We start from the raw sequence: 19,012 nt of genomic DNA, 5'->3' as shown, positions 1-19,012 counted from the left end.
TCGATGCAGGAATCTCGTTCTAAATGTTGTTCGTTGTGGAGGAAGCAATTGCATATCCTTATATGGTTTGGCCCTTATAAGGGCATCTGTAACAGGCAGATGTTGGTGAGTTGGGCCACCACGGCTTCCTCAGCACATGTGGGCTGTACCCACCCACGCCTACAGTCAAATCCACTTTATTACAATGTTGAAGTGCCATGGAAATATCATTGTTATAACTGGGTTGTGCCGAAAGAAAAAGAGCACAGGAAAAACTTCAGAGCATTTAATGGCAGCATTTCAGAGCATTTAATGATCGTTCTAGTGCTTGTAAAATCGTGTTAATTCAAACTTCTGGGGACCAGAAAAAATGAACCACTTTCATCGCTATATTTATTTGGGGAAAGACTGGGCAATGGTTGCTTGCTTTTGAGATGAGAACGGGGCGATGATTACTGTTTTTCACATTTCCATAAATGCTTTACTGCGTGCATACCATCAGGAGCGTTGAAGCAGAACTGCTGAAAAATGGTAAGGGCCTCCCCGACAATCTTTATGGTGCGATGCGGCGCTTCTGGAGCTCCGCCGCTACTCCGTCATGCTCCTCACAAGTAGCAGCGTTGCGTGTGAGGCAGCTTCACTGCACAAAAAGCTTAACGGCACGTGATGAGCACGCAGTTTCGGTGCACTAGAAGAACCAGAGAGAGAACCACATGTACGAAAGCATTCTGGCCAATCAGTGACCAAAACTGCGTGCAGCTTGGCTTGATTAATTGGCCGATACGGGCTTGTGCAATGTTCAGAAAAGCAAAACCGAAACTATGCTGTCTGACTGATTATGAGACAGGGCTGTACCTTTGTCTTCATGCCTGCCATTGCACCTACGTCTGAGGTGCACAGATGACTGTGCAGCATTGAACTCGGATTTGAGCAGTGCTATTTGGTCGATCGCTTGCCGCTCCAGTCATGCCTGGACGCAGTCTCCCTTCGGGAGCCTGTTAGAATTAATTGGTGCGAGACCCTCATTGTCTGAATTTGGGAGAGCGTACAATGCCATAGACTTACATGGGCTTTGGCCAGGACAGTGCTGGCAGTTTGAATTATCCGGACTTCTGAATTAATGTAGGTCAAATTAATGAGCTTTTACTATACACCACAACTTGCATAGGTTCCTGTTCGTCGTTGTCCATGCCGGTGACAGCTGTCATGAATGCCTTGTCGGTGAGGTCTTCATTTGTCAGGGTTGCATGTTCGCTTGCAAGAATACTCTGACTTGACTCACCACAATCATCATTGTTCATCGATAATCAAACCCCCGTCATCACTGCACCGGCGAGTGCTTCGTGAGCCTCCACGTCAATGGCATCAAGCCCACTTTGTGGAAGCAATTCTTGACGGGAAATCCAAGGAGATTGCAGAACTGAGGGAACAGTGGTAGCTAACAAGAGAAAAACCACGCGGCGGCCTAGCTGGCTACGCGCGTGCACAGCACTGACTGATTGAGAGTACGCATGGCTTGCGTGGCTGGTGCAGCAGCGCAGTAGCTCGCCTGACTCAGTAAAGTCTGCCCTTGGGACACTGGCAACCCGTGAAGTGGGGAACATTGCCAAGTTAGCAAAGAACAGGGGAAGGTGGACAACGCAGATGCTTTCGCTAGCCGTCGCGCAGAGCGCAAAAAAAAAGATGCGCCGGCACGTTTTTTGGGAACGTCACACCCCTCAAAAATGTTAATAATGGACTTCGTTGCACAAAAGACTGCATAGCACATAGGCATTTTGCGTACCATGCCTTGGTGCTCCTGCTGCCGGCGCATAGGAGCGGCGCAGCGCTTGCTGAGTTCGAAGCTATTTTTCTTCTCGCTGTGGAAATGGTGTATAGAGGTTCGTTACATCCTAGTTTAACTGTATTGGTTTGCTGATGGATGGAATTGGAAGTGCTCGATTGTAGCAGAAATTTTGTTGTAGTGTGGTTGGACTGTGCCTGTGTCTGGCTGCTAGTAAAAGTGGTGACAGCGCCAACGTCGCAGCTTCTCATCAGGCTTGCCTGTGTTTCTGGTTCTCTGCAGTCGGCATTGCACAAATGAACTGAACTTAGTTTCTTAGATTCACCATTGGCCACAGGGATAAGAGAATGCCAGATGAATGATTTATGATCTGAGGACTGCAGTACAAAAAGTAATGAAAATGGCTGTGGTGACCAACCACAAGCGATGAATGGCACTGTCATGCCGTTGTTACTTGCTACTAATTTTAGCATGTGTGTCTAGGCGTCAATAAGGACTTACATGCTCGAATGCATGAAGTTGCTTAGCTTGGGATGCCCGCTCAGCTGTGGATACCAGCGGCGCAGTTTTCTTCAACATCTTTCACTTCAGGGTGGAAACACAGGCATTTCCGACCAAGATTATGTTGCGTTCTCTCAGAAGAAGGTGCATTTCATGCTTGGTGAAGCATTTATTTTCATGATAACTCTCATTTCCGTGCTCAAATTACTCTGTAGCTTGTTGGCCTTGGTGGCCCTGTTGACGGCGGCAGGCACAAGCAGTCAAACCAAAAGAGCAGGCTTTCTACGCTGGTATTGGCTTGCATCAGCCGCTACTTCGTGTGTCACTGGGCACCGTGTGTCGATATCTGGCGGGTGCAGGTCAGCAGCGGCCAGCGTTTTTTTCAACGCCATGTGTTGAGGGCGCACCACCAGGCGAAAATCACTAACCTGCCGCCGTAAAATCGCTCCATGTATCCCAGCCTTTATGACGGAGCGAAGGCTGCGGTCCTCGCCACATCACTCTCTCTTTTGTGCACATAGATCCCACTTTTGGTCTTGAGCGAAACTGCTTTATGCTTCTGTACTGGCATTTTGCATGACTGAGCCATCGGTCCATGATGCTAGTTTCTTTGGATGCCCCTAGATAGCGGGGCATGCAGAAAGTGCACGCGAATGACTCACTTTTGCTGTGGGTGAGTGAAACGATCGGAATATTGCGTTAGTTTTTTTTCTTCAGCTTTTTTACACACTTCGAGCCACATGAAAATGAAACACTGCTGCAGTATAACTAATCTGCTGGCAAATCTTGAATTTTTCGTTCTGTTATACAATTATACAAAGATAACTCCCATTGAAATAAAGCATGGATGAGCCGAACATAGCTTTTACATGGTTTTATCCGATAATTCACCATATTCGTGTTCGTTCCAACAAGGCTTGACTGTACAAATATGATGCTCTTCCGTGTGTAGTTGCTGATGCACTTGCCCTTCGTTGCTGTGTCAGTAATTTTCCACTGAGTACTGCGACATTGTGGCAGATGCATGACAATGATACTCCTGCAAGACCAGCAGTCTGTGGCAAAAGTAAGTTGGGCCATCCGCACTCGGCCCCGACTGAACAGGTGGCACATGCTGGGGAAGTTTGCTTTGGCCCCGCTAATCACTTAAGACCACCAATAAGGACTCAAATGCAGATTTAAACGCGTGTTCAGCCCTTGGTTTTAATTGTGCAGTGGTTGGTGTGAAAACTTGCTCTTTTAGTGTGGGATGCTGCTTTCTTGTGCCAACGTCGGCTTACCACTGTCGCTTTGTTTTTCGCCCTGCAGGTCTAATGTTCGTGGAGGCTAGTGCAAAAACGTAAGTCCCCTCACCTTTGCGTGCTCTTCCTACTTGTTGTGCGGAGTGCGCTTCATCTGTTCAGTATTAGTTCTGTCTTGTTTATTACTCTGCACTGTTGCTGTGGAGGAGAAATGCATGGTCTTGGTTTTAAGATGTGTAGTGTTGGTCAGGTCAGACTAGAGACAAATGGCAGCAGGCCAGCTTGTAATCCACATTAGCATGTGAACGTGCATTTTGTGTGTGTGTGTGTGTGTGTGCACGTGTCTGCGTCTGCACACGTGTGCGCGTGTGTGCGTCTGCGCACATGTGTGTGCATGTGAGTGCATGCATGCGCGTATGTGCAGTGAAACATTATTTTGTACTCCAAGGGATCCCGATTGCCGTATTTACTCATGTAATTTGCGCACCCCTAACTTTTTATCTGGACTTTTGAAGAAAAAAAATTTTGCTCTCTTATTATGTGCTCTGGTGCTCCAGACCACTAGCGTGTATGCGAGTGCGCGCAAGTTGCTGTTCGGTTTGCCGCTAGTCAGCTGGGCCGCACACAATGCTGCCGTTTTATCACTCGTTATCTTCTTCGCCTCCCACTGCTGGCTTCGTGATTGCATCGTTGCGCATTTATTGCTTTGAGCTGTGCATGCGCCATCATGCCATTCTGCGGGGAACTACATAACATGGAGTGGGGCAGTGGGAGGGGGTATGCATCTTACATTTGGAGTCACTTTTTGCTGGTCAGTGAGGGGTGTGAGGTGGGTCTACGTATAAGCGGCAATATACAGTATATGACATTTGAAGTGCTTTATAGGATGTGTTCAGAAATTTTTCGCAGAATTTTTGCAACCCCTTTTTGAAGTTCTAATTTAAAAAAAAGGTTAGCAAATTACGTGAGTACATGCGGTATTCAAATGCCAAATAGCCTCCCAAAACTGACCAAACACCATGTGTGTGAGAATAAAAGTGCAGTAACTCGGTGCAGTAAAATGCCATAAACACATTAAGTAAAGTTCTGGGCTACAGTTTTTTTTTCGTGTGTGTTTTCGTGCAGCGGTAAATTTAAGTAATTTCGTGCTGCTGTTATATCCTTAGCTTAGTGGATAGTCTGTCCGCAGCGTGCGTTGGCGAGTCGGCTTAGCCAGCTAGGTCAACCTGCAGTGCTTGCAGCTTTGCTCAGAAGACATTGTTTAGTGTTTCTGTAGATCATTTCCCGAAGCTCGGTTAAAGGACTCAGCGCTGTCGGCAGTGAATCCACTCCCGCACTTGACATTGGTTCAAACTCTGATGGTGCACGCATGTGCACAAAGATGCACATACTAGCACTTGTGGGGGGACAGGTGCAGGGTGATTTGATTTCATTTATTGCTGATTGGTGGATGGCGCCTTCCTTTGTTTCACTGCCTGATCCCCTGAGGCCGCAATAGTGGTATCCGCAGTGTACTCCCGAGAGAATGGCGATGATGAGCTTGCAACACGAGGAACAAGATGAAACGCAATTTCTATAGTTGTGTAGACAGCATGGCAAGCCACTGTTGATGGTGCAGAAGTAAAGGACCACTTTCACTGCAAGTAAAGATTTAAGTTTAGCAACATCCTTCCTGCAGGGTGGCATTGTGGAGCATAAGCAGCTGCTCAAAGCAGGAGACACGGAATCACGCTGTCGCAAGGCGATAAAAGCGATGCACCTCTCGTGTGTTGCACACTCGCCTGCAGGCTGGCTGACTAGCCTGCCAAGTGGCAAACTGAGCTGATATCAGAAGCATCTAGTGCATATCACGCTTCGTGCATTCTGGTGTAAAGAGGAACCTGCATGGGTTGCTTACTACCCACTGCTCGGCCAAAACTATCTTAGACCCTGCTGATGTGTCATTTTTTTAAAAGAAAACGACGTCCATCAATATGCAGCGATGTGGAGTTAAGCCTTGATGTAACAGACTTTAATGTAACGAAATATTCCAGTTTTCGTAACTTCACGTCCACCATGTATTTTCAGCTTCAATGTAAGAAAGTAGATTTTGCCCGAGGAAGAATTGCATCGCATGTGTGTGTGGTTGAGTGGAGCATGTACGCAATATGAGCACTGTCCGGCTTTCATATACAGAGGGCATAAGCAGATGCAAGCACGACGATCATAGTAGTGCACCATTAGCTGTGCCATCTGGGGTTGTGCGGGCGAGGCTGGCACGAGCGTCTGCGCAGTCTTGATAGCTTTCCAGGCCAGCCCGTGGCTCTTGCTATCTCACCCAAAACTGGGCCAAATGCGATGCGCTGCCTGCGCTCAAAGGCAGTGCGTCATGTTTATCACGTTGGCACACCATTCAGCTATGAAGCCTGTCGCACACTTCACACTTGCAGCTCGCATCTCACTCAAGACTATGCATGTATGTGCAAAAAAGACACATACTTATGGCGGTAAACGCGAGGAGTTTGGTGGGCCTGTTTTCATTTCATTGGTTGATGATGGGGGACAACACACTTCTCACTCTTGCCGACATGGAGAAAGAAAGGAGAGTGAGAAGGGGTGGGTGGGGGGCAGACGCCATGGCCCACCGTGAGGCCGCCTCCGGCTACAAGATCATTGTGGTAGGAGAACATTGCTGCTTCCTGTGTGGTTTACACCTTGTTCACACTGTATTTTGGTCACTCACGTCATCGAACACGAATGGGTGCGGAATGTCTACTGTGCCACGTGAAATATTTCTCAAAGAGACCGAGGTACAGCATGTGCGAGCATGCGTAACGGAAACCTTTAGCTTACCGTATACCGTGTTACTATTGCTGTTACCATAGTACAAGGAGCCTGACTGCGTATGTGCCGCTGTGTATCAGAAATGCGCCGGAAAAGACAGCATACTGTAATCCTGTACTGCGGTACCAGGGATCCTAGCGGCATGACGGGCGCTACTGTTTCATGGACGATGATGAATACGCTGCCGCTGCATTGACGCTGGCAATGCATGATTAATCTTGCCCCATTTACGTGGCGTGAAAGATAGCAATAGCGCTGACGCTTCCTTTGTGCAGAAAATCCATCGTTGTCGGAGTCTGCGAGAAAAAGTCCCGAAAGACACCCTTACCTTGAAACAAATGCGACTCAACAGGTTGCACAATGGTGACAGTATTTTCATTTAAATGTTGCTCGTATGTACACCCAGCCAATTTTTTGACAGTATCGGGCGCCCATCGACCCACGTGTTTGTTTCTGGCACACAGAAGTACGGCGCCGTAGAGCAAAGCCCTTCCTCTTCATGAATCGCCGCACCCAGGATGACGAGCCCTTGCATTACGCCCTCGTGAGTCTAGAGGCACGCCCAATCTCTATCGCATTCACGCGGATGCATTCGGCAGTCACAGGCAGCGTTCCTGCATGCAGCGCCTTTCCTTCCAATTCTGTGTACGCTGTGGTCCGCCCACGAAATGTTTTCTTCTGGTTGCTGCAAGTTGTACCGCATTCACGCAGATGCATTCGGCAGTCACAGGCAGCGATCTTGCACACAGCGCCTTTCTTTCCAATTCTGGGTACGCTGCGGTCCGCCCACGATATGTTTTCTTCTGGTTGCTGCAAGTTGTAATGTGCAGCTTCTACCTCCACGCAGCTTCTGCTGCCGCCAGGTTGCTGGGAGCTTCCGCGTACTCAATTGCGTTTTTCTTGAAGGCGACTGTGAATTGCAGTCGGCTTCCACTCATTTTGAAACAAAATGTGAAAAAGCAGCCTTTTAACAAAAAAGCTTTGCAATGACTGAAACGCAAAGTGGCGGTGCGACAACGTCACCACGCTAGGCCATAGCCTAGGGTGACTCTAGCCACGCCGCGCTGCTGATTATGGCGATGGTGATAGAGGCTGTTGACTTCATCTGCCCATTGTTGCAAGACTTTCGTAGTTTTTCCGCCAAAGACCGGTATATAAGACGGGGGTCAACTTTTCACCATGGTTTTTTTTAAAAAGTTCGACCTATATTCCGGTTTTTACGGTACCATTATAGGACAGTGGCGCATTGCTTAACTCTTTCATTACCGCGTCACTGGTGATCGTTGGGTTCGAAGGGCAATTTCAACGCTTCCAGCGTCGTTGCGGACTTTGTGCGCCGTCAAGCGGGCTGTTAAGGCACTGTGTTTTCGTTTCCTGCATCGTTTATTTCTTCCTGTAAGGCGCCAATTTTTGAAACGCCCACGAAATTGATGTTCCGGTGTTGTGTGCACTCAGCATGATGTCAACCTCAAGGACTGTGTGCACTAAAAAAAATCTCATTTTACGCGATTCTGCTGCGTCTGCAGCAGATTTTTTTTTATTCCTCAAGTAGTGACTGTGACGATCCTGCATCATCGGATTTCGATTCGGACTGAAATTGCGGAACCGCAGCCCGGAACGTCTGCAGTTGTCCACCCATAAGTTTTGTTTCCGCTTCTTTCTTTATTTTGTTTGTGCCTTGAGCCAGTTCACACATAGCGCTGATGAAGCCCAAAGAAGAATAGAGTCCTGGCCCAATAGAAATCCTAGCATAGACCTGGGTTTGACACTCAGTAGCAGCCCGAAGTGGTTCGCAAAAGCTGTGGAGATCTTTCCACTGTTTTTTCACAGTGGACGTTGTAACAACCACCTGCCTGAACGCAAACAAATATGCATTGATGCGTGTCATGGGCAAACCAACCTACGGCGAAAAGGAAGAGTCCTGGAGAGAGGCGACACCATTGGAGGTGACCAAGTTCGTTCTTCTTTACCTTGCCTTGCTTCTTTACATGGGAGTCTTAGAGCTACCACACCTTCACCAGCACAGCACACACCCCTTACTTTCCGGTCTCCTGCCTTCAAGCATCATGTCCAGACGACGTTTCTTAGTGCTGCTAGCCATGCTTCATGTGTTGGACCCAGCACTCAACAGTCCAGCTGCTGAAATGCTTGACAAAGCTTCATGGCTTCTGGATCATATCAGTGACCACTGTGAAAATTTTTTCCAGTTTAACCGTGATGTTTCAGTAGACAAAAGAATGGTCAAATTTAAGGCTCGATCAGTTATTCGGCAGTACATGAAAGATGAAATTACAAAATGGGGATACAAGTTGTGGGTGTTGGTGCATCCAAAACCTGGGTGCACTATTCAATTCATAGTTTACACTGGAAAACGTGAAAAACAGTGAAGCTCTGCAGCAAGTACCTTAATCCAGGCTACATTGTTTATATGGACAATTTCGATACGTCAGCATCTTTGCTTCAGCAGCTCTCCTGGAACAAAAGACACTGGCTTGTGGCACAACGAGGAAAGATCGACGGGGCTTCTCACCTTAACTGAAAAGTAGTGCATGGGAGAGACAGGCTGAGAGAGGAGACATTCGCTGGCTGCGAGAAAAGGGGGTTTTGTACGTTCATTGGAAGGATTGTCGTGTAGTTAATTTGGTAAGCAGAATTCACACCGCGAGCCAACATTGTGGGGGCTTTTACTAGGCTGTTAGCCTTCTTTGAGGTCTAGGCCGCGGAACTCCGAGCTCCCTGTATCACACACCATGCATGGCCGTTCTCACGGTGGCTCAGCGGAAGTGCGAATAAGGACACAACACAGAACAGGACGCTTTGCCCAGGACCGAATGTTTATTGGGTTCTCCCAAAATCGCATGCTGCTGGATGCTTGATCTGCGACCCTTGCCATCTGGCTTGGTCGTGCAGCTAACGGGGCAAGGTGGCGACAACAAAGAGGGAAGGCGGGAGGTATTTACATGACATCCTCTCGCTGTCGTCTCTCTCCCGCCACTGGCAGGCTCCGCCGATCTCGACACGCTTGCCCGCCATCGGAAATCCAGACCAACACCGGTCAGGCCAACACCCATATAAGTTTGTGGCTTCGGATGCTTGCTAATTTGGATTCTACATGTCCCACATCAGTTAATTCAAACGGCTGCCCTGAAGGAGGCTGCATTCTGGTACGACTGGCGCAGCATGCAATCAATAGTTGCGTGCTGCAAGATTGCCCTGCACCTCTGACGTGATGAAAAGAATGGACGGCCCTTTCTCCGAGAATAGTCTGGCTGCTTAGTATTGGCTCTGCTTTCCTGAGCTTTGCACCAGCTCACCAACCGAGCCTAGCTGCACACTGTATAGGGCGCCAATTGGCGCCTCTGCACATTTCTCTGTCTCCCATTTGCATGGTTCTTCCGGTGCACCAAAACTGCGCGCGTCGTGCCATTCGCTCTTTGTGTGGTGAAGTTTCCTCACACGCGATGCAGCTGCTTGCGAGGGGACTCTACCGCTACCGTGTCGCACTGTGAAGGATGCAGTAGAGACCCTTTTCATTTCGGAACTGTTAAAGCATTGATGGAAACGTGAAAAGCAGTTACCGTTGCTATTTTCTCATCTCAAAAGCAGGCCACCGTTGCACAGTCTTTTCACCAATTTACCACGATGCAAGTGGTTGTCAGCTTTTTGGGGGTAATTTGGTAATTAGAACTTTGTTTTTTTTTTTCCAGGCTCTTGAAGTTGGAAGTAATGAGCTTTTTCTGTAATAACATGTTGCATGTATGTGCATATGCACTTTTTGCTAACTTGTGATAGTGCTGGGCCTGTGGTCAGGAAGTTGTTTACTTGACATCCTGCTTTCTTTTTTTGGTTGCACATCAGTAGTTGTTGAAAAATAGGGTTCATTTCGAAAATTTGGTTTTCTTTCTAGAGGGAATTATCAGTTTTTGGTGAAGGATCGTTCACAGTAGGGGTTTACTCTGATGAGATATTAAACCTGTGGGCTTCTTCTACCATGGCACAGTGACTTGTTCTGTATTTGTGTGCTCAGCTGGTTTTTTTTTAACTCTTTTTCTACTGTGCTCACTGAGCATCATTAGCCTGCTAACGATGACTTCGTGCGCCGATTTTGAAACCTTTTGCAATATTTGCTTACTGGTATGCTGCACATCTGGCTTGCAGTTAGGCAATGAAGTTTCGTTTTCGGTGAAGTTTTCTTTTTCCCATGAGGCAACATTTTTTTTAATGCACTTTGAAGATGTGAACACATGGTACTGCACCCATTGCCTGCTAATGACAACTTGCTACTCAAATTGAGAGCCTTGCTATGTGCTGTGCTGTGTGGCTTTTAGTCAGTTATCGTTTTTTTTTTCTGCAAGAGGGCATTTTTTTCAATGCGCTCTGAACATGCAATAGCATCCGAGTCGCTTGGCAGCTTCTGCATGCGCGATGCACGCTCCACAACGTCGCAAATCTCAGGACTCCACTTTGTCTGCAATTGATTTCGTCGCTGACGTGAGGAGCAGCGAGTCTGAAGGTGCTACCTTTCCGTCGGAATTCAGTTCTGACAGCGACGGTGAGGGAGACCAGCCTGGAACACAGATGTCTATGCTCCGGTGCCCAACTATATGCCTTCCAGTTATTAAAGCGAAAGCTTTACTAGGCTGTGTAAGCGGGGATCGTGTCCGCGAAGTGTTTCGGCAGCAGTTGTGGGCAACTCAGAAGAGGTAGCGTCAAATGAGTGGTTGTAATCGAAAGAGGATGATGTGAGGATGCTGCCTGAAAAAAAAAAAATTTAGAAATGGATGAATAATTAATTAACTAGAGTAAAAAATGTCCAAAAAGTGGGCGGGGCCAGAGAAAAAGTGCCGCGAAATTTGAAAACGCGGGAAGTGAACGAAGCTACAGTGTAGTGCCAAATTTAAGAAACCGGAAGTGTGGATGGAGCGAAAACGTGGCGCCAAGTTTGAAAACTCGAAATGCGCAATCACATTGACCTGTGATAAGTGATCGATACGTAAACAGGAGCTAGAAAAAAAAGTGATAGATTAGAGGCAGTTAGGTAAGTAATGAGAAGCAAAAGGTAATGGACTGTGTGGGGTTGAATTGGGGAGATAAGTACTTTCTCCCCACGGTGGGGTCCGGGCGGATTTGAACCGTGTCAGCCGCGATTGAGTGGGGAGAAAGTACTTATCTCCCCAATTCAACCCCACAACTGGTAAATAGACGGGACGGGTATATAGTGAGTGGGCGGGAACGAAGCGTGGTGGAAAATTTGAAAACTTGAAATGGTTGCCGGGATGAAACGAGGGTATAATCAGAGTCAATAACCAATCAATCAAGCGAACGAGAAACAACCATGGTGCCAAATTTGACAGCGACCAGTGTCAAGGAAGCGTCGACGCTTTCGCATTCTTCCAATGTGGGTAGGTGCAGTGATCTCTAATTTTTGTTCCGTAGCGAGAATAGTATTCAAAATAGAACCTTTATTTTTTTTAAAGGCAGTGGCCAGTAGAACGCCAAATATTTTGCGTATTTCAGAAAATTATTATTTTTTCTTTGTAGATACAAGCATACCTTTACAAGTTTTGCTGAAATTTTTTTCTAAAATCTTGTTTTTGGGAAATAAACTTTTGTGCTGCAATGTACTGCCGTATTTACTCGAATGTAACGAGAGGTTTTTCCCAGATTTTTCCCCTTAAAGTGCGCGCTCGCGTTACAATCGAATACCGAACTACGATTGGCCTAAAGCAGTGCTGCAGTGCAGCCATTTCAAAGCAGTCAGCTTGGTTTCAGTTTCCGCACTTTTGCGATCTTATGCTGGCAATATGGGTACCACGGAACCCAAATCCTCATCCATCCAAAGTCGAAGCGTTGTTCTGTGTCATTTTTTTGTTTGTTGCGACGTCGCGCTCAATGCATCGTCGTGTCGTGTTCTTATGGCGAAGCTCGTTTTAAGAGAAAAGCGATCCTGTTAGCTGAATAGGTTGGGAATTGTGCAGCAGCTCGAAGACTTGACCTCAACGAGTCAACCATCCGCGGATGGCGGCTGCAGCGGGAGGGGCCTAAATTTGAGCCCGACTGCAAAGGATTTCGTGGGCCTCGCTACAGCCATCACGTCGAGCTGGAGAAAAAAGTGGCGGGCTTTATTATCGAGCAGCGCAACCGTCTCATGGGGTCTAGAAGAGTGCGGTGAGGGGCTAGTTGGTACGACCCGTCCTTTTGGTTTCCCTTCCTTTTTGTGCTGTTATTCATTGTTCCCATAACGTCTCCTGGGGGTCACGTCGAGCTGATCCGTTGGAAAGTTAGAGACATTGCTCGGGAGATGAGAAGTTCAGAGCATCTCATGAGTGGGCCCAAACGTTCATGAAGAGGAATGGATTCTCTCTGCGGCGAACAACATCGATATGAGGGAAGTTACCGGGAGACTTTGATAGGGAAAATGAAGACTCTGAAAGCGGGGAAGATGAATAATTATGTTGGCCATGATGTCAATCAAAGGTACTTTGTTTTACATCCTTAAGTCTCGCGTTACATTCGTGTTTTTATTTTTTCTGCTGGGCAGCATGTAAAGGCACCCCTCGCATTACATTTGTAGTCGCGTTACATTAGAAGAAATACGGTACTTGTTACTCAGACTTATATGCCTAAAAGGCACATTTATTTAGCTTTCTTTTTGTATTTCGCATTAAATTTTAAATTTCATAGATTTTGCAGGGAAAAGAGCTGCTGAAACCTTAAAAAAATTATTTCTCCCACAGTTAAGAAACCACACCATTCAATTTTTGTTCTTCCTAAAAGATTGTGTGTATTGCATTTGGACATTTCGTGCCACTCGACATATACACCAGAAAAGACTTGTTTTTGAAGTGAATGTGGGTGTAGCAAAGGTAGTGTTGACGCACCATAGTAGTTTATTTGTGAAATTAGCCGGTGATAATGGCGACACATATTCCATGTTCCATTTTTGGTGCAAGCAGTGTCTTTGTTGTTATGAGTGCAGTAATCTGTCGGCTCAGGCCAGCCTCTCTTTATGTCACCCGACTCATCGTGGTGCATAATAATTGTGCAAAGGCAAGGGCCCTTCAAGGGTTTGGCGAGAGCAGTGTTCCCGATTGAGTGACGGGACTTTAACCTGTGTGCTCCTGCTTGCATTAGCGAGGACATGTGACGAGGTGTTTGTTTGCTGCCTTCACGGCCAGTGGTTCTTGCTCTCGTCAAGTTGTGCCCTGCTTTTTTCACAACCAGGGGTGAACATGTCGAGGAGGCATTCCTTGAGACTGCCAAGAAGATCTTCCAGAATATCCAGGATGGCAGGTGAGCAAGATATGTTACAACGGCTGTTCTTCCTATTGGGGGACGTCTGAAAAAAGCGTTGTGTAGTCTCACACTAGGCATGGGATGTTGCAGTTGTGCTGCTGTACTGTTTCTGTGATCATTTCTGGGTCAATTCAACTTTTAACGATCACGCATCATTAGCTAATTTTTGTCCCAACATTCGCAGCAAGTGAATTGCAAATGACCGATGTAACGTGCATTGTGCACGATCACCATCAGCCCAGAGAAGTTTTGGCTCTGGTTAGTGCGTTTTTATGTCAGTTTCTGCCTGTCCTAAAGAGTGAGGCGAGCAACGCACACATTATGATGAGCATGCCGATCGGTACCAATAGGTCTCTTAATTATCAAGTTTTATTTCCTTTGTAATGGAGGAGTACGGGACTATAATGTTTGAACAGCTTGACAAGGTCCTAACTCCTTACAAGTTCACAAAACAGCAAGGTGATGGCCAGATACTCGAAAATTGGAAATAAGTGAATCAAGCATTGTGGAGCATTGATTAATGTAGAAACGAAGTGAAAAAAACCTCTAAACAAACAAAAAATGGCAGTATAATTAATCAACAACATGAACAGCAGTGGTCAACAAGAACAGTCATTTTGTTAATAGTGTTGCTTTTCTTTATTATTATTTTCTGCTATTGGAAATTTTTATTCCGTTTTAGCCCATTACAGTTAAGAAGGGCCAGGATGCTTTAATTTTAATTGTTTTAACTCTCATTACTGTGGGAAAGCAGGCGGTTCCAGGATGACATGTATAAAATATTTTTTTTCATCCCCTTAAATAAAAATTTTCATTTCAGCATAGTGTAGCTAGTAAAACTCTTGTCACTGATACAAAGAACCAATATATAGGTAGCTTACGAAAGAAAAAACATTTGATCGACGAAAATTGAGAAACTGACACTGGAAGTCACAAACACCCTCAGAAAGAAAGCATCTCAATTTCAGGATATACTCAATGTACCGTCACGAAAACACTGGCGGTCTGATACGGTTTGCCTTCTACAGATCTACTGCTGCACAGTACTTCCTTAGACTATGGTTGCATTGTGTATTGGTCTGCAAGACCATCATACCATAAAATACTGGATCCGTTACAAAACCTAGGTCAGCTTCTCTGAACTAGTACATAAAAAACATCCCCCGTAAATAGTTTCTACATTAAAACTAACAAACCAATCCTTGGAAACTGGAGAGCAATGCTTACATGTGCATTGAAAATAAAATGCCTACCAAAACACCTTTGTTACCCCATATTTATTAAGTGCACATCTAGAACACTGTTCAGTAATAAACCACAATAAATCGCACCTTTGTTTTTACGTTTTGAAGATGTCATGAAATAGGAATACTGGATGTCATACCTGAAATTTCTCAAGGCATGATCCATTGCCACCATGGTACAGCCTTCCCGCTGCATGTGACTTCACACTCACTTTCATAAAAAGCACACCATATAAACACATACTGCAAGATTACTTGGCCCTAAAAGCAAAATAAGCAAGTTGCATGGAACTTTACACAGATGGCTCAAAATAGCAACGCACGTTGGAAGTTGTACAGAGGAAATGGGAAAAAATAAGACTGCCAAGTTATGTATCAATCTTCACTGCCGAATTTTATGGAATGTGCACTGCTGTGAGCAAAATAGTAGATAGTAGAGCAAAATTGTAGCCTACTCACAGCGCTAGTCAAGTAATGCAGTTGAACCCTTAGTTGAAAGCATCATACACAACATAGAAAAAACCACAACACAAGTACATATAAGATTCTGCTGGGTCCGAAACCATGTTGGCACGAGAAAGTAGACCCATGTGCTGCACGAGCTCAAAGCGTTGAACTGTGAATGCGCCTCATTAAGACTGCATGAAGTTAATACACTGCTCAAAGCGTTCAACTGTGAACGTGCCTCATTAAGACTGCATGAAGTTAATACACACTAAATGGCTGAAGGATAATGAACTGAACAACCAACTATACTTCGTAAATCTAGTCTTGGGAGAATGGAAGTCATGCAGGCACTAAGAACGTTTCATTGAAGATGTCTTTGCATGACACACGCATGCATGCACGCATGCACGTGCACACACACACACACGTGACACAACTTCTTGCTGATGAAAGAAGACAAACCTCTTTGTGGAAGATGTTGAGACGAGCTCAAAACCGCAAATACTAATTTACTGTATTCTACAACGACCACATCCCTTTTCACCCGGTGCTAGGTTTAGGTTAAAATGCGCTTGATCTGGTGCATGTTATAGGTTCTTAAAGAAACCGAAGGTCTTAAATTATAGATTTGACAAATTATTGTTCAGTTAATTCAGCAGACTTTTTTTTAATCCTGCATTCATCACATGATAACCTCAGCTCCTTATGTGCCATAAAACCCAACACAATCCAACAAATATGCCAGGCTGCCACGGTTAGGGTCACTGCTTCAACACACGCCACAGTCCACACTGAAGTGTAGGCAGCAATTATACTCTTAATTTTTATATGAGTGCTGAAACGTATGGTGGCCAGTCTCACAAAAACCTGGCTGCTGACAGTTGGCAGACTGGCTTTGGCGGGGTCTCCGGTCTCAAAGCTTGTCACACTGCAAAGACATCTGGCCGCCGTTTGTGTTGGTGTCGTCGGTTGGCTAATCATTGGTGTTGTGATCGGGTCGGCGTCAGTGTCAGGTTGTGCTCTCAATAAAGTTGCGGTATGCCTGGGATATTAAAGGACACTGCTCCCCGGATATCCTCCAGCAAGAATTTTTTTAATGTGTTTGTTTGAAGCCGAGTTATCCGTAGTCAGAAGTTTAGTTTCAGTGTTTTTGCTCTTTTCTTTCTCCTCTCGTCACATTTTGCGTGCTAAAAGGTCGCCACTCTGCCGGCTGGTGACGCATGCGGGAATTCCCCATGGGGTTGACCTGCGGAGTAAGGCAGCTGTGGCCATGGTAGCTGCCTGTCGTCTGAAAGAATAACATACGCAGACGGGTGAGATGGAGGAGGGTGTGAGCATGAAAATGTCGCAGGAAAGGGCAGCATTGTGGGTGCTGTGCTGCGTTTTGGCTCAGGTGTTCATGACAACAAAATGTAATGATTGAGTTTATGTACTCTCCTCAGGTGTTCCAGGGCCCCTTTAAAGGACTATGGAAACCTAATTTTATTGCATATTTTCTTCTTTAAGGTGATGTTTAAGACATTAGAATACATGAAACACTGCATGGTATTCACCTACGATCGCTAAATAGTTTATAATTGAATTTCTTCTATCGTGCTGTTTCGTTTCATCTACTGAACGATGGCGTTGATGTGCAGTTGAACTTTAGGTCACGTGAGGCATGGAAAAACTGCAGTTTAAATGCTGATACATAGTTTTAACTCACTACAGCACTTAAACCAGCCTGTTTCTAGAGCTAGAATTACAATACATATTGCAGTTTTTTTTTATGCCTCATGTGACCTAAAGTTCAACTACACTTTACAGCCATCATTTGGTTGATGAAACCGAAACCAAAACAGTGTCAAGAAGAAAATCAGTTACAAATTATTTAGCGGTTGTAGGCGAATACCACGGGGTGCTCCATGTATACCAATGTCTAACGCATAGTTTTCGAGCAAAAATTTGGTGTCTGTTGTCCTTTAAGCAGGGAAGACTTGCGGTGACCTTGATGCATGTGAATGCAATGGTGTTGCATTTGTGAATGGTCTTCCTTTTTCACGGTTTTTGAACAAAAACCAGTAAAGTTTAATAAAGCTTTACCAAAAGTAACAAGGCTGGCATGGTTTGCTACTCAGTTGTACAGTGGAACCCTTCAAACAAAGCAAGTTTAATCTTTAGGGAAAGGCTCCAGTGTACTGCCGAGAAGCAAACCCATGTAGCCTGGTTACTTCGGGCAAAGACCAATGAGGGACAGGTCATACTGTTGAAGTTTGTACTAGACAGGGTGGAATGTGTGGTAGTCACCAAATTGGTTCGAATTTGGCCCCTGTCATCATTCACTCATCGGTTGTATGTATGTCATGGCCAGCCTGGACCTGAATGCTGCCGAGTCTGGCGTGCAGCATAAACCGCAGACACGGACCACGACGAGCCTGACGAGCGAGGCCACCGCAGACAAGGAGGCCTGTGGCTGTTAGGAGAACCCCGCTTCTCTCCACGGGTGAGTGTTGTGGCTACTCCTTCCAGCGCAAGGGCAGTCCGGGTCGGCCTGTGCACCCTCTGCTCGCCTATACATATCCAAGCACAGTGCACAGGGTGTCTAGCAGCCGGGATTAATGAGGGAAATTGTACACTGGAGAAATCAGTGAAATGTCGGGAAAACGGAATTCTGCAGGGTCATTCCACACAAACTGATCCAGCCTCGGTGTCGTTCCGTGGTTGCTGTTCACTGCATCACACTTCGCCGCCGACTGCTAATATACACTGAACCAGCGCTCTACTCCTAGAACACAATGATGCGCTGGACTTGGATGCTGCCAGCTTCATCAATACACAAATCTGCTGAAGGGCACAGTTACAAAAAATAAAAATAAGGTGGGGCCGCATGGCAGGAGCATCGTGATACCCTGCACGGTAACTGGAGATGCAGACCAAGATTGCTGCAGCCATGCTCCTCTCCCTGCAGCTGTGAGGAGCACTATCAAATGCAGGTGCCGCTTTTGATCGAATCTCCAGCTGTCCTTCGGTTGGGAAGTGCACTTTGCAGTCTGAGCACTTGGAGTTAAAACCGCAATGTTGCGGAATAGAATTTTTCACCACCTAGCATGGCATAAGAGCTCGCGACGGCACTGGGAGTGCTTGACAACAACACAAAGTATTCAGAGGCCGTACAAAGGTAAAATACAAACCCCCTATGTGCTATGCACATGGGCTCAGAAAACTATCAGCCTTGTCTTAGCCCTCTGGGTGGCCCAAGAAATTGCAGTAGAACCCCGCTGTTACGTTCCTCACTGCTGCGTTTTCCCGGCTGTTACGTCGTTTTCGTCCGGTTCCGGCATACCTCCTATAGGATCCAATGTATTGGGTACCCCGCTGTTACGTTGTAGCTGTGAAAACGTTCCCGCATGATACGTCGCAACCCGGCACCCCGAACCTGGCCAGGCAACGCGCGCCAACCGCCATTTTGACGAGTTTTGGCCAGGCTTGGCTACGGAATTGGCTACAAGACCATGGCCTCCGAGATCATCCCCTTGCACGCGTGTGGGTTATCTCGGAGGCCATAAAAAGCCGCACACGAGTTGGAGAGATTGCCACCAGATGGCCACTGCCTCGTCAGCCGAAGCGAGTAAATCCAGTCTTTCTTGTTTGTGCGGTTCAACCCATCCAAGTCGTCCGTGTCCTTCCGTCAACAGCTACGCTGCCTACGCCTCGTCAGG

The 19,012-nt window shown here is 46.3% G+C and overlaps 1 protein-coding gene across 2 annotated transcripts in view; it reads left to right on the top strand.

The window, feature by feature from the left end:
* Rab14 (RAS oncogene family member Rab14) overlaps nt 1-19,012 on the top strand; it is a 76,121-nt gene that overhangs the window by 39,174 nt on the left and 17,935 nt on the right. For both annotated transcript variants that reach the window (XM_077650993.1, XM_077650994.1), the window contains exons 5-7: nt 3,572-3,602; nt 13,552-13,620; nt 17,665-17,796. In XM_077650993.1, coding sequence (XP_077507119.1) covers nt 3,572-3,602; nt 13,552-13,620; nt 17,665-17,773 — 209 coding nt within the window. In that variant the 3' untranslated portion in view covers nt 17,774-17,796. The remainder of the gene's footprint in view (nt 1-3,571; nt 3,603-13,551; nt 13,621-17,664; nt 17,797-19,012) is intronic.

The sequence above is a fragment of the Amblyomma americanum genome, chromosome 1 (assembly GCF_052857255.1).
Source record: "Amblyomma americanum isolate KBUSLIRL-KWMA chromosome 1, ASM5285725v1, whole genome shotgun sequence".
Taxonomy (NCBI): Eukaryota; Metazoa; Arthropoda; class Arachnida; order Ixodida; family Ixodidae; genus Amblyomma; species Amblyomma americanum.
Note: the sequence above shows the minus strand (reverse complement) of the source record. Positions and strands in the feature narration are given on the sequence as shown.